This window comes from Saccoglossus kowalevskii, chromosome 9, assembly GCF_978046115.1.
Source record: "Saccoglossus kowalevskii chromosome 9, keSacKowa6.1, whole genome shotgun sequence".
Taxonomy (NCBI): Eukaryota; Metazoa; Hemichordata; class Enteropneusta; family Harrimaniidae; genus Saccoglossus; species Saccoglossus kowalevskii.
The window spans coordinates 33,699,535-33,715,521 of NC_140649.1; the positions used below are offsets into that span (position 1 = coordinate 33,699,535).

The 15,987-nt window shown below is 33.7% G+C and overlaps 1 protein-coding gene across 1 annotated transcript in view; it reads right to left on the bottom strand.

Annotated features, from left to right (window-relative positions):
- Nucleotides 1-3,078: 3,078 nt before the first annotated feature.
- Nucleotides 3,079-15,987, bottom strand: part of LOC100373861 (DNA-directed RNA polymerase I subunit RPA1-like) — a 46,332-nt gene continuing 33,423 nt past the window's right edge. Inside the window, exons 26-35 of the mRNA XM_085503435.1 lie at nucleotides 13,788-13,834; nucleotides 10,685-10,742; nucleotides 10,355-10,464; nucleotides 9,586-9,806; nucleotides 8,980-9,119; nucleotides 8,318-8,398; nucleotides 6,643-6,810; nucleotides 5,384-5,494; nucleotides 4,576-4,768; nucleotides 3,079-3,953 (exon numbers count right to left, since the gene is read on the bottom strand). Coding sequence (XP_085359561.1) covers nucleotides 3,853-3,953; nucleotides 4,576-4,768; nucleotides 5,384-5,494; nucleotides 6,643-6,810; nucleotides 8,318-8,398; nucleotides 8,980-9,119; nucleotides 9,586-9,806; nucleotides 10,355-10,464; nucleotides 10,685-10,742; nucleotides 13,788-13,834 — 1,230 coding nt within the window. The 3' untranslated portion in view covers nucleotides 3,079-3,852. The remainder of the gene's footprint in view (nucleotides 3,954-4,575; nucleotides 4,769-5,383; nucleotides 5,495-6,642; nucleotides 6,811-8,317; nucleotides 8,399-8,979; nucleotides 9,120-9,585; nucleotides 9,807-10,354; nucleotides 10,465-10,684; nucleotides 10,743-13,787; nucleotides 13,835-15,987) is intronic.

A 15,987-nucleotide genomic window follows, 5' to 3' on the forward strand; every position in this document is an offset into this window, starting at 1 on the left:
GCATATTAATCACCTAATTTGCATAATTAATTAATTTTCAGCTTTTCCACAGCTATCTCAAGTACTAATCATCGCATTTCAATGAAACTTGGTACATAGATCCTTTAGGACTATGCAGAGACCTGATTAGTTTTAGGGTAAATAATTGTGCATATTAATTACCTAATTTGCATAATTAATTTTCAGCTTTTCTACTGATTACTAAAGTACTAATCATCACATTTCAATGAATCTAGAATTATGCAGACCCAATTAGTTTCCGGTAAATATTTGTGCATATTAATCACCTAATTTGCATAATTAACCAACTTTCACTCTGATATCTCAGGTACTAAACATCACATACCAATGAATGTACATGGATCACATACCAATGAATGTACATGGATGCTGTAGGACAATAGACAGACCTGGATAATTGTGGGTTAAAATCTGAACATATTAATTACCTAATTTGCATAATTAACCAATTTTAAGCTTTCACTCTGATATCTAAAGTACTAATTATTCCATTTCAATGAAACTTAGTACAAAGATGCTCTAGGACAATGTACAAACCTAATTAGTTTGGGGTAAAAATCTGTTCATATTAATTCCCTAATAAGCATAATAATTCATAATTTTTTGGTTCTAATCACATTTCAATTAAACTTGGAAACATAGATTTTCTGTTACATTGCGCAGACCTCATTAGTTTTACACTCAAATCTGTTCATATTAATTTTCTGATTTGCATAATTAGTTTTCAGCTAAGTAATTTCGAATTATATTTAATGCGTCTCCAATACTCTCAGCACATGGGAGTTCTTTCTAAGCTTTCTTTGATTTTATTTGGATGTAAATTTGTGTACATACCGAGAAAAATGACACATTTTTACAGTGTACGAAAAAAATATTTGATTGATTATGTTATACGTCTAACTGTGGTTACAGAATTACCGAATTTATTTTTTCAATTTACGTTTTACGAACAAAAAAATATTGCAATTACATTGAACGAAAATAACCATTGCCCCCCCCTAAAGAATATTGTCGATGCCCGGCAAAAACACTCCAGGCTGATAATCGCAAGTTTCCCCAACTCGATAAATGTCTTTAACTGGAGGGATGGGGCTCATACTCGAGGAGGGGCTTCCACTGTCAGAACAGTGGTTCAAACGCATCATGATCTAACCCAAGTTCAAATCAAAGAAAGCTTAGAAAGAACTCCTGTGTGCTGAGAGTATTGAAGACACATTAAAAATTAATTAAAAATTACTTGTACATGAGATATTGATGGAAAAGCTGAAAACTAATTATGTAAATCAGGTAACTAATATGAACAAAGCAGAACAAAAAAATTATGAATTATTATGCTAAATTAGAGAATTAATATTAATCAAAATTAATCAGGCCTGTCCATTGTCCTAGAGCATTTATGTACCAAATTTTATTCAAATGTGATGATCAGTAATTGAGATATCAGTGTTAATTAATTATGTTAATTAGGTGATTAATAAGCATAAATATTTACCAAAAACTAATTGGGTTTCTGCATAGTTCTCTTCATTAAGTTTCATTAAAATCCAATTTGTGGTTCTTTATATATCAGTGGAACATTATGCAAATTAGGTAATTAATATCCAATTAAAACTAATCAGGTGTCTGCATAATCCTAGAAGATCTATGTAGCAAGTCTCATTGAAATATGATGATTACTACTTGATATATCAAAAGCTGAAAATTAATTAATTATGCAAATTAGGTAATTAATATGTACTCATATTACCCTAAAAACTATCAGGTCTGTGCAGTGTCCTATGACATCTATGTACCAAGTTTTATTGAAATGTGATGATTACTACTTGAAATATCAAAAGCTGAAAATTTATTAATTATGCAAATTAGCTAATTAATATATACTGATATTACCCTAAAAACTGTCAGGTCTGTGCAGTGTCCTATGACATCTATGTACCAAATTTCATTGAAATGTGATGATTAGTACTTGTATCAAATGCTGAAAATTAATTAATTATGCAAATTAGCTAATTAATATATACTGATATTACCCTAAAAACTGTCAGGTCTGTGCAGTGTCCTATGACATCTATGTACCAAATTTCATTGAAATGTGATGATTACTACTTGAAATATTAAAAGCTGAAAATTAATTAATTATGCTAATTAGGTAATTAATATGTACTCGTATTACCCTAACAACTATCAGGTCTGTGCAGTGTCCTATGACATCTATGTACCAAGTGTCATTGAAATGTGATGATTACTGCTTGAAATATCAAAAGCTGAAAATTAATTAATTATGCAAATTAGCTAATTAATATACTGATATTACCCTAAAAACTATCAGGTTTGTGCAGTGTCCTATGACATCTATGTACCAAGTTTTATTGAAATGTGATGATTAGTACTTGAGATATCAGTGGAAAAGCCGAAAATTGATTAATCATTATGCAAATTAGGTAATTAATATTGCACAGATTTTTACCTAAAACTAATCAAATCTGCGCATTAGTTTGGAGCATCTGTGTGCCAAGTTTCATCAAAATAAAATGAGTGGTTCTTTAGATATCAGTGGAACAGTCATGGAACAGCTAAAAATCAGCTAATTATCATGCAAATTAGGTAATTAATATGCATGGGTTTTTACCAAAACCTAATCAAATCTGCGTATTGGCCCAGAGCATCTATGCATCAAGTTTCATCAAAAACTGATGTATGGTTCTTGAGATATCAGTTGAACAGACGGACACTCACACACGCACACATACATACACATACACACACACATACAGACAGACACACTAACTGCAAAGACTACCTTTTTGTGCTTCGCACACGGGAGTCAAAAAGCACATTGTGCATATAAAAGTTGAGTTTATACTAGTAGTATACAATGCTGGCCGGCAGCATGAATGGCTATGTGCAATGGCGTATACGAATGCGATCAGATACTAAAACGTCATAGTTTTGAAAAGTACCTGGATGTTAAATATGTTCGTTTGTTATTTACCCCCTCCATGAATGGCCTCCATGGTGTTTAATTGCAAGCATTTCAAATGCCTATCCAAGCTACAGTTATAATTAAAACAGAATTAAACCACTGCATTTTTATTTCAAATACAGTTTAGAATATACACAACTATATATTAAGGCAGCATTGAGGTTCACTATAAAATTGGCAAATTAATACTAGTATGTGAATTAGATCATTAATGCACACAAAAATTTCAAACAAAACTAGACCATCTATATTTTAAGTTCACTGAAATGAGTTATATAGTAAATGTGAAAAAAAAGGTTATAAGGCTTGAAATTGGCAAGTCAATACATGAATTAGATTATTGATATGCATGAATTTCAACTAAAAACTTTATAAGGTTTGTGCAATATCCAAGAGTTTCATGTAAAAATTTTCTTTAAAATTTGATAATTGGTTGTTAATGTAAAAAAAAAATTATTCTAGATAAATAACAGTTTAGCAGAAACAAGTTCAAAATGAACATCATTTCTGGTTATCCTCTGCTTTATTGAATATATAATGGACCACTCCAAATCTGAGAAGTGTATTATTATATTGTGTATTTGATTTCAAATAGTGGAACTACAGCTTTTATGATGATTAAATGTCCCTCCTTATGCTGACTCTCCATAATGCATGACCTCAAATAAATTTTCAAAAATTTCTCGATTTCACCAGACTAACAAAAATATTTCTCTCATGAAAAAAACACACTTTACTTTAATTATTTTGTGTTCATTAATCAAGGTATCAGTTACAGCAATGACACAAATTCTAGAATTGATAAAAGCTGATCACAAGAGCCTAAGTTAGTGTTCTGATAGTGTTCATCACACCAGAGGTTGAACAAGCTCAAATGATCCTGTACCGCCGCTAACAACTCTACCAACAGCGAGACGAGCAGAAGGTGATTTCAGCTGATCACATGAACCTAAAATTGAGAAAGAAGAAAATGATAAATATGGGCATGTATTTATTAATTATTCAAGTGGGCGACATTTGGTACTGACATCATGTTATACATAATTGGGTGTTTTCATAGACTAACGATATGCAAATTTATAGTGGGAGAACATGAATCACATAGACTTTTTTCAGTAGCGAAGCGGAGACCCAGAGGGAGGAAGCTGGGATAGTGTCAGGTGACTAAACCACAAATGGTAAACCGATAATATGCATAATTAGTCTATATAGTATGCAGCCTAATTAGTAAAAACTGTGAAGACTGTTAGTCTGACCTAATTAGACACCCACTGTTGTTAATTGCCACACCCACAGTTCTTTCAACCAATCACATCCTGGTGTTACTGTTAGTAGAGTGTTTGTTATTTAATTGTAACTTGCTTGTAATCGATTGAAGCTAATAAACAGTTGATTTATTGTTACCATACGGTAAACTTGCTTCTCGAGTTCTCTATTCCGGGTCTCTACTCCCAACCGACTCAACTCGCATGCCCATGCTCACAGAAACAATGCCTATGATGTGTTTACCCCTCTTTCCTCATTGTTGTCCCAATACTACAACTATGGTATTATGGAATGGAAGAACTTACCATCAATTGTAGCTTGTTTTAGAAAAGTCATGGATTGTTCAAAACTCATTTGCTGTAATGGTGATGCACTAGACTGTAAACTGAATCTATTGAATGGTCTGTAGACGCCCTCATACGTCATGTAATCTGCTACTAAGGTCAGGTGACGTGCATTTACATGAATTCCGTATGCTTTGAAAACTTCTTGAATTTCCTATAAACAAAATATAATAGGGATTTATAGAAAACAGACAAAGCAATCAGCGGGGCATATAATGGTGAAAAAATTAGAAATTAACTTTTTCTTTTGTTTCACAATTAATTTAATATGGATTAATATGTGCTTCTGAAATGAAAGTATCATTTTACTAGACATATCTCCTAAAGTTACACTCTGAGATCATTCCTATAGCTATATTGGAGTCTTGGGACTATTATGTGAAATATTTGATGGTCTGAATATGTACTCTGACATCATTCCTATAGCTATATTGGAGTCTTGGGACTATTATGTGAAATATTTGATGGTGTGAATATGTGTGAATAGTGAAAATATATATAAACATTTTATGATCGATTTTATTGTTTGTCCATGGATTCACGACAAGTCACTGTGTTCCTGATTAGTACAGCACATTGTAATTCAAAGTGATTAAATTCAATATCAAATATTTCCATAATATTACACTACTCATATTTCCCACATGCATATATTATTACACTTAAAAGTGCTAAAAATAATTAAAAGTGATTATTAAAGACAACAAAAATCCAAAGCACTTCAAGGAAAGTCTATCATCATCCTGACATATTTCAATATGAAGTTTACCTTGATGAGAACTTTTCTGGCAGCTTCTATTCCATAGGTTGCAGCCATAGCATGGATGTCATTACTGTACAGCTTATTCAAATCTAATATCTTGTCATATGTAAACATTTCCTGTGAAATAATTCAAAATATAAACATTTCTTGTGAAATAATTCAATAATAGTGGATTCCGATATCCAACTGCAGCTAGGCCTGGAACAAGCATAGTGTCAAAAGTCAGCATATAAATAGCAGAGGCCCTGGAACAAGCATAGTGTCAAAAGTCAGCAAATAAATAGCAGAGAGGCCCTGGAACAAGCATAGTGTCAAAAGTCAGCAAATACTGTAAAACATGTCTTTTTCGCGAGCATGTCTCTTTCGCGAATTTAGCGAGAGAGAACAGATTCGCTAATTCAAAATGTCGCTAATGACTTTATTATCAATTCAAAATGCATGGCCACCAAACAAAGAAATCAACAATAACAGAGATTTGCTAAATCAACATTTGGCTATTACGTCATTTTACCAAAATTCGCTAAAATTGCATGCCGCTTTTTCAACATGTTTTACAGTAAATCGCAGAGAGGCCATGGAACAAGCATTGTGTCAAAAGTCAGCAAATAAATACTAGTAGCAGAGCACTCAAGAACAAGAGAAATAAGAGCATGTAAAGTATATAATAATAAATCAGTTGTCTATTTTGAATTTGATGCTCATTAAAGTCCCATTATGTTCAATATATACAATGTTTGAACGATATCTGTCAATCTATGACCAAGATCTGGATTCAGAATCGCAGGAATGAAATGCTTCATCCACCTTGAATTGTATCACAAAATAAATAGATATGTGCATATGTGTGACATAATGTATGCATAAAGTTTGAATGTGATCAGTCAAGGCATGTCTGGGATAGGATTCCTGAACATACTTCATTAAAACTAAATGGGCAACAGTCAGCCATATTGCATCTGATCTGAAAAACAAGAGGACATGCCCAAAGGTTCAATATCAGAGCTAAGTGTAAACAAAATCTCTCTATACATTTTGTTTTAGAATGATTTCAATGATTCTATAGCACTAAAATCAAAGGCATTCGGCCATCTTGAATTGGATTTGTGCATATGTATATGTCTTTGAAATATGACATGATAGTTCTGGGCATGTTCAAGCAACAGGTGTGGACAGACAAACATATAATTTCCCATTTGAACTTAATCTGAATGGGGGACTAATAACTTGACTATGAGATTTTTAAAAAAATCGAAAACTTGACTTACCATAATACTGACTCCTTCTGTATGTAATGTCTTTTTTCCTTCATGTCCCAAATCTGTATTGTCACTAAGAAAACATCTTTTAACACCAGGTGTTTCATACACAATTAATTTCTTTGCTTCATTTTCAATCACAGAACACATATCCATCTTACTGTCCAGGATATCCAACTGTAATAGACATAAAGACCAATATTATTTTCAATCACAGAACACATATCCATCTTACTGTCCAGGATATCCAACTGTAATAGACATAAAGACCAATATTATTTTCAATCACAGAACACATATCCATCTTACTGTCCAGGATATCCAACTGTAATAGACATAAAGACCAATATTATTTTTAATCACAGAACACATATCCATCTTACTGTCCAGGATATCCAACTGTGAAAGATATAAAGACCAATATTATTTTGAAACAGATTTTATGAGATGGTGTGGAAACTTAACATAATAATTTAGGTTTTCTATTTTATAAACAGTATCTCACACCATCCCAAAAATGTTGAAAGTTTTATTGTACTTCAGAAATTTATCTATTTTGTCAATTTTAATTGGAAATCTTTATTCCTATGGAATTGAACATGGTACAAAACTATTCAAACTTAACATTATTCTTCATAGATTGCATGGTTCTCAGGGCAATATTTATTTCTAGTGAGCAATACAAAATATTGGCCAAAACAAAAAATGAACACATTCTTTTTGAATATATTAACAATAATGCATTGTATCACATTTTTACAAGTGTACCTCTAATAGAAATGTACATTGCATTTATTGCAGACACGATCATCAAAGTATGACTTATTATTACCATATAAAACACCTCAGTCATATAGCGTTACGATGCAGATGTATAATAATTATTATTATTATTATTGTAATAGTAATAAACCAATATTGGCCAAAATATTGCTCAAAAAAAGTACTTGGCATTAAAAGTAATATTACTATTACATTATATTGTTTTTAAGCAGCTAACAATATTGGACTCCAAAGAGTTTAAATAATAAATACATGTGTATAGGTGAATATTTTGCATTTTAAATGCAATTTGGGTACTGGGTAGTGATAAATGTTTATTGCTTCTGATCACTTCTTTAGTTGTCTTTTGGAAACTAACCACATGCTCTTCCTGCCACACTAGTGAGCGTAATAGTGATTGCTTGTGTAGTCTAAAGTGTTCAGTTTGATTTCAGCACATAGATATATTTACAAAAAGTCATTGAAAATGACACAGTCTCTGTTGAATTTGTGATTTGATTATGAAACAAACTGACATGTATGTGCCAAATACGAATGAAAATGGTACATAAATCTTGGAAATATAGTAGTAAGGCCAAAAAGTCTGTAGCTTTCAATCGGCCATCCTTGATCAGATTTTGAAACAAATTGTCATGGACATGTATCTTAACATGTATAATCTATGTACCAAGTTTGAATGAAAACTGACAAAGCATGTCCAAAATACAACATTTTCAAAAACAATATGTGCATATGTCTCACATAAAGTACTAGGCACATGCAAAGAATTAACGGAATTGGTATAAAGGATTCTGAAATATGACTCCGGACGGATGGACGGACAAAGACCAAATTACAAGTCCCTGTTTTTGAACTTCGTTCGAAGAGGGACTAATAAGAATACATGTATTGAATTAATTACCTTAATTACAACCTGACACCATAGTTCATCTTCTTCATCAAATTCATATCCATGAATCCAATCATGAATATTAACTACATTCTTTAAAATAAAATAAAAAAATAAAAATAAAAATTAAATAAAACATTGAATTCTGTACTGTGAGCATATTACTGCACCATAATTAATTATTCTCCACCCACACCCCAACCCCATTAGACAAGTAGCTCTGTAGCTATAAAACAAGAATGGCTGAAGCTGGAAAACAAGAATTATTTAAAAAATTTTAAAAAAATAAAAAAATAATCACAATCCATGGAGTGCTGTATTTTTTATCTTGAATCATTACTATTCATAGAATAAACTAACGCAGAGTTCATGCATGTACATGCCAAAACAAAACCAGTTTCGTTGTCATTCATTTTTGTTTCCATGGTTTCCAAGTTTTTAGCTTACCATGGATCTTCATCAAAAGCTTTTTTTTCCTTCTTACAAAAGTGAGCGTTCTCTGTACTCAAACTCAACCATGTGAAAAAGCACCTTGAATGATAAAAGCTGATTTGGGCCCTCAAAAATGTCATAATGGACTGGGGCACTTTTTAGCATGACTCATGCTGTGAAACATATAATAAAATGTTCTACCACAAAAAAAAACTCATAAAACATAATTGGTTTAAACTCACATTAATTCTAAATAGAGTGTCTTTTTTCTTCTTTCTTTTCTTAGATTTTAATTGTTCATATGTTTCGTTGTCATTATCTCCTTGTATGTCCTCTTGTTCCATTTCTTCCAAATTCTCACCTTCAGTTTCCTCTCCAGAATCTGACAATAGAGCAGTTTATAGTGATATCCAATAAAAAAGTTTTAATTTGAGCTTGAAACAAATGTTTGAGAACTTTGTGAGTCATTTAAAGGATATATTTTAACTATTTTAATTGCACAAAAGATCATTTTTGTGAGTCAGTGAAAATTTCAAATTTTTGTAGCAGTGACAATTTCTGTTTAGATTTTCCGTCATTGTAAATTACCTAGTGTAAGCTATAGTCATACTAAATGAATCCAACCAGAGTTGAAACCAAAGCATTAACACAAGCATCTAGAACGAACAGTCAAACAAGAAGCCAAAACATTTGCCAACATTCAGACACAGAGGATCAATGAAAATTAAACATTTACAAACATAGGACACAAATTTAGGGCATCAATTATTTCACTTTACAAAGTTGAATTTATTTCCATTATTATATGCATGTGATTTTAATATGTTTTGAACAATATATACTCCTACCATTTTCATTCCCAGCTTCCTCCTCCTCTTCCTCTTCTTCATCATATTCCATATCATCTGTCTTTTGTTTCTTCAGTTTCTTAGCAACAGCATCATCATCATTGTCATTCTCATCATCTTCAGAGCTCTCATTCAAGTCTTCATTGACTTGCTTAGGAATCTCCTCTACATCTTCTAGGTCATCATTTAAAAGAAATGATCTAGTTTTAGCATCCACCAACCTGTAAGATGACAGTATTAATAGGAACAGGAGATTTATCATTAGTTATTTCTTCTCACAGGTTCAAAATAAAAGCTGGTAGGAACAAATCTGAATAAAAGTAAAGCTGGAGGACATTTTTGTTTTAGGGAAAGTTAACTGATAGAAAAGTTCAACAAATAGGACATATTGTACATGTCACATCAAACACAGATATTGTATTAAAAATTATCTAAACAAATATTTTTTTTGTAAATCTCCAATCAGAGGCACTTTTCTCAAGTAGTTAAATTAATTTTTTAATGTTCAGTTTTTAATACATTGACCTTTAACCCAATGAGCCCTCAAAGTCAATATTTGTCTGTCATGAAACAAACCTGCACATTTTTTTTTTTTAAAAATTTGTCAAATAACTGGTTAAGACCTACAGCTGATAAAAAATTATGTTCATTTGGTCGAGCATTAAAAAAGAATTTAATATAGAAAAATAACTAAAAATGTGCAAAATGTGTCACTGAATCTTGACTGGAGAAATGTTGTGACAATTGTGTAATAAACAATTCAACTTGCTTGATGTCTGTGATTTGTCTCATTTTCTGTCTGATCACACTTAATAGTCGTCTGATGAATCTCTTCTCCACAAAATACAACACATCACTTGGTTTCAGGTTTACTTCTTCCTGAAATTAAAAGTTGGAACATTTATTTTCTGGATTGTCAGCAATGTGCATTCATATTTCATCTCAGCATAACAGTGTTTAGAAAAAAAAAATTAAAAACTTGTGTTGATAATAGACAAGAAATTTGTTTTCAAAAATCATTGCATTTACACAGTTTACATTTCAAATTTATTTTCATATAAGATAAATCATAATAATGAAACTTTACAAGTTGCTTTACCTTGTAACAGTCGGCAGGTAGAAAAGACATCCGTATCTTATATACCCTGTTATTGACTCTGCAATTATTAAAAAATTATCAAGATTGTATGGCAAATATTATTAGTCATCAACAGAACTGCAAACCTTGTATGAAGATGTCCTTTATGTATCAAAGTCATGTTCATGAACATGTAGTGAACATTAGTTGTAGCTGGGTATTAATGATATGCATTTAATGTAAAAGTTTTAGAAACTAAATTCCCCACCTGACTGTTTTGGAATTTCAATTTTTTTATTTTTTTATTTTTGTGTTTTTTTTGTAAATTCAAAAAACATTCGTAAAGAAACCAAAATAACAAATTACATGTATATGTAAAAATACAAAATTCAATCAGATTGAACCATTAGAAAAAGGTAAGTTTTTTGTTTGCATAAGCTGTGACAAAAAAATGAAAAACAATTCTGCAGAAACCATGAATGACAGAAAAACAAACTGTGCACACTTGAACCATGAAGAAAGAATATATAAAAAAAAAACATTTTTTGAACTGAAAATATAATCTAGAAATATTTACCACAGTTCTTCTCTGACCCCCCCCCCATAAAAAACTTGGCTAATCAGCAGATTACATTTTAACTAACTATAGATCATGTTATATATTCAAAACTATTTACAGCTTCTTGAAAGACACATTACTGGAATACATACTCCTGATAGAGGGCGTGATATCGACCCACGGATGTGTGTTAGAAATCCAACTTGAATTGTACTTTGTCTTGTCCCATAGAGCAGACAAGGTACAGGTCTAATATTACCAAACTCCACAATTGCACTCTTGAATTCAGTAAATTACAATCCATGTAAAAATATTGTCATCAGTTAACAAACTAATTTTTATATTCTAGTATGTTAAATAACAGTAATAACAAGTCATTGAAAATGACACAGTCTCGTTAAATTAAGTTCCCTTTGTGCTCATCATATTAAAGCGGAGGGGTTGTCGCGAGTGTGTCCTTGAAACTTGAGTTCCAAGTGTCGTATACAACAGATTGTTCCGTGTAGTAGTAATATGGCCAAAAATAAAAACATCCATTATTCGGCCATCTTTGATCTGATTATGAAACACACTGATATGTATGATGTATGTGCCAAATACGAATGAAAATGGTACATAAATTGTGGAAATATAGTAGTAAGGCCAAAAAGTCAGATGGCTGTCAATCGGCCATCTTTGACCAGATTTTGAAACAAATTGTCATGGACATGCATCCTAACATGTATAAAGTACATGTATGTGCCAAATTTGAATGAAAACTGACAGAGCATGTCCACGATACCACATAAAAAAAAAAAAAAAATGCCTGCCAGTCGACCATTTTTGATCCAATTGCGAAATAAATCGTCATGGACATGTATCCTAACATGTATAATCTATGTACCAAGTTTGAATGACATCTGACAAAGCATGTCCAAAATACAACATTTTCAAAAAACAAGATGGCTGCCAGTCGGTCATTTTGAATCGAATTGCTAAAGCACTGCATGTGCATATGTCCCACATAAGGTACTAGGCACATGCAAAGAATGAACGGAATCGGTCCACAGGATTCTGGACAGACTGAGGGACGGACGGACGGACAGACTCCGGAACTCACAGACAGTCGGGACATGTATCCTAACATGTATGATCTATGTACTAAATATGAATGAAAACTGACAAAGCATGTCCAAAATGCAACATTTTCAAAAAACAAGATAGCTGCCAGTCGGCCATTTTGAATCGAATTACTAAACCACTGCATGTGCATATGTCCCACATAAGGTACTAGGCACATGCAAAGAATGAACGGAATCGGTTCAAGGGATTCTGAGATATGACTCCGGACGCACGCACAGACGGACGAACGGACGGAGACCAAATTATAAGTCCCCGTTTTTCGGACTTCGTCCGAAGGGGGACTAATAACACTTACAAATATTATTACATTATTATTGGCAATTAATATAAAAGAAATTTTTTTTGAATCTGAGTCTACTAGTTTCACGATTCTTTTTGTTAAGAACTTCAGTAATCTTTGTTTTTTTACATGTGACCATGAACAGGACGTGCACACAGTACAGCAATTCCTTACGTGCATTGGGGTAACGACATGGATACAGTAGTGTTACTTCAAAGGTAATTTTAGTTTAAGATTGGAGCATGAAGGATTCTTTTATTACCTCCATGATCATACTTGGGAAAGAATTCCTTTTGTACCCCACCCCTAACGCTAACCCTATCCCTACCCTCCAGCACTTCTGAATTTAATTGTATATGCTCCCTTAATGATTCTTCAATAATCTTTATTGTTTTTTTACCTTTGACCATGAACAGGACGTGCACACAGTACAGCAATTCCTTTACATGCATTGGAGTAACGACATGGATACAGTAGTGTTACTACTGTAGTTTTAGTTTAAGATTGGAGCATGAAGGATTCTTTTATAACCTCCATGATCATACTTGGGAAAGAATTCCTTTTGCACCTAACTCTATCCCTGCTTCCAAATTTAATTGTATATGCCCCCTTTTAGGACACTTATAGCTATTTAGAGGGGGCATGTACAATAGTTATGTATGTTATGTGACCTAGCTTTTGTCAATGAGATGTATGGTCTCTTACAATGCAAGAACCCAAAGAAGGAAATTGCTAGGTGCCGATTTTTGATAACAATTGAAAAATTTGAGAGTTTGCCAGCAGATCATGTTTCAGAAACGGTTGGGTTCAAAAGTAGTTTTTTTGTTTTATTTACTATTGTTGACTATGACAATGTTTGGACAATTTTGGAATTACTTTCATTTTTTTAGTCGAATATTCTATTCTACTTGCAATCAGGATTTGGACACTCATCTTAAGTGATTTAATTTAATTAATTGACTTGTACTCGTTTGATGCCATCAGCAAAATCTTCATATCAGGAAAATTCACCAGATCGGTAGACAGATTTGCAGTTTATGAGGTCTGTGAGCATTTTGAACAGCTCAGAAATTGTTTCTTGAGAACAATGTCTCAAAGTTGGTATCTGAGTATTGTTCCCATCAGAATTGAATGTAATACCTTGTATTTATATAATCACTTACCCCGATGTGACTTCATAAATTTCAGCCACTTCAACATTCTCCAAAACCTAGAATTTGGGAACAACGTTTTTTTTTATAAAATGCTTATGGCAATTCACAATATCCATATGAATATAAAGCTGGACATTCACAATCTTTCCATCAATATAAGTAATATCAGTCCCAGTCTCCACATGAATAAAAGTGTGGCCATTAAAAAATGAATACAAATGTTGCCATTCACAATCTCCACATGCAAATGTTGCCATTCACAATCTCCACATGCAAATGTTGCCATTCACAATCTCCACATGCAAATGTTGCCATTCACAATCTCCACATGCAAATGTTGCCATTCACAATCTCCACATGCAAATGTTGCCATTCACAATCTCCACATGCAAATGTTGCCACTCGTAATCTCCACATACAAATGTGACCATAAAAATGCGGCAACTTGTAATCTCCACATACAAATGTGGCCACTCACAATCTCCACACACAAATGTTGCCACTTGCGATCTCCACATGCAAATATTGCCACTCGCAATCTTCACATGCAAATGTTGCCACTTGCGATCTCCACATGCAAATGTTGCCACTCGCAATCTCCACATGCAAATGTTGCCACTCGTAATCTCCACATACAAATGTGGCCATACAAATGTGGCTACTCGTAATCTCCACATACAAATGTGACCATAAAAATGCGGCAACTTGTAATCTCCACATACAAATGTGGCCACTCACAATCCCCACACACAAATGTGGCCACTCACAATCCCCACACACAAATGTTGCCACTTGCGATCTCCACATGCAAATGTTGCCATTCGCAATCTCCACATGCAAATGTTGCCATTCACAATCTCCACATGCAAATGTTGCCATTCACAATCTCCACATGCAAATGTTGCCATTCACAATCTCCACATGCAAATGTTGCCATTCACAATCTCCACATGCAAATGTTGCCACTCGTAATCTCCACATACAAATGTGACCATAAAAATGCGGCAACTTGTAATCTCCACATACAAATGTGGCCACTCACAATCTCCACACACAAATGTTGCCACTTGCGATCTCCACATGCAAATATTGCCACTCGCAATCTTCACATGCAAATGTTGCCACTTGCGATCTCCACATGCAAATGTTGCCACTGGCAATCTCCACATGCAAATGTTGCCACACGTAATCTCCACATACAAATGTGGCCATACAAATGTGGCTACTCGCAATCTCCACATACAAATGTGACCATAAAAATGCGGCAACTTGTAATCTCCACATACAAATGTGGCCACACACAATCCCCACACACAAATGTTGCCACTTGCGATCTCCACATGCAAATGTTGCCATTCACAATCTCCACATGCAAATGTTGCCATTCGCAATCTCCACATGCAAATGTTGCCATTCACAATCTCCACATGCAAATGTTGCCATTCACAATCTCCACATGCAAATGTTGCCACTCGTAATCTCCACATACAAATGTGACCATAAAAATGCGGCAACTTGTAATCTCCACATACAAATGTGGCCACTCACAATCTCCACACACAAATGTTGCCACTTGCGATCTCCACATGCAAATATTGCCACTCGCAATCTTCACATGCAAATGTTGCCACTTGCGATCTCCACATGCAAATGTTGCCACTCGCAATCTCCACATGCAAATGTTGCCACACGTAATCTCCACATACAAATGTGGCCATACAAATGTGGCTACTCGTAATCTCCACATACAAATGTGACCATAAAAATGCGGCAACTTGTAATCTCCACATACAAATGTGGCCACTCACAATCCCCACACACAAATGTTGCCACTTGCGATCTCCACATGCAAATGTTGCCATTCACAATCTCCACATGCAAATGTTGCCATTCGCAATCTCCACATGCAAATGTTGCCACTGGCAATCTCCACATGCAAATGTTGCCACACGTAATCTCCACATACAAATGTGGCCATACAAATGTGGCTACTCGTAATCTCCACATACAAATGTGACCATAAAAATGCGGCAACTTGTAATCTCCACATACAAATGTGGCCACACACAATCCCCACACACAAATGTTGCCACTTGCGATCTCCACATGCAAATGTTGCCATTCACAATCTCCACATGCAAATGTTGCCATTCGCAATCTCCACATGCAAATGTTGCCATTCACAATCTCCACATGCAAATGTTGCCAT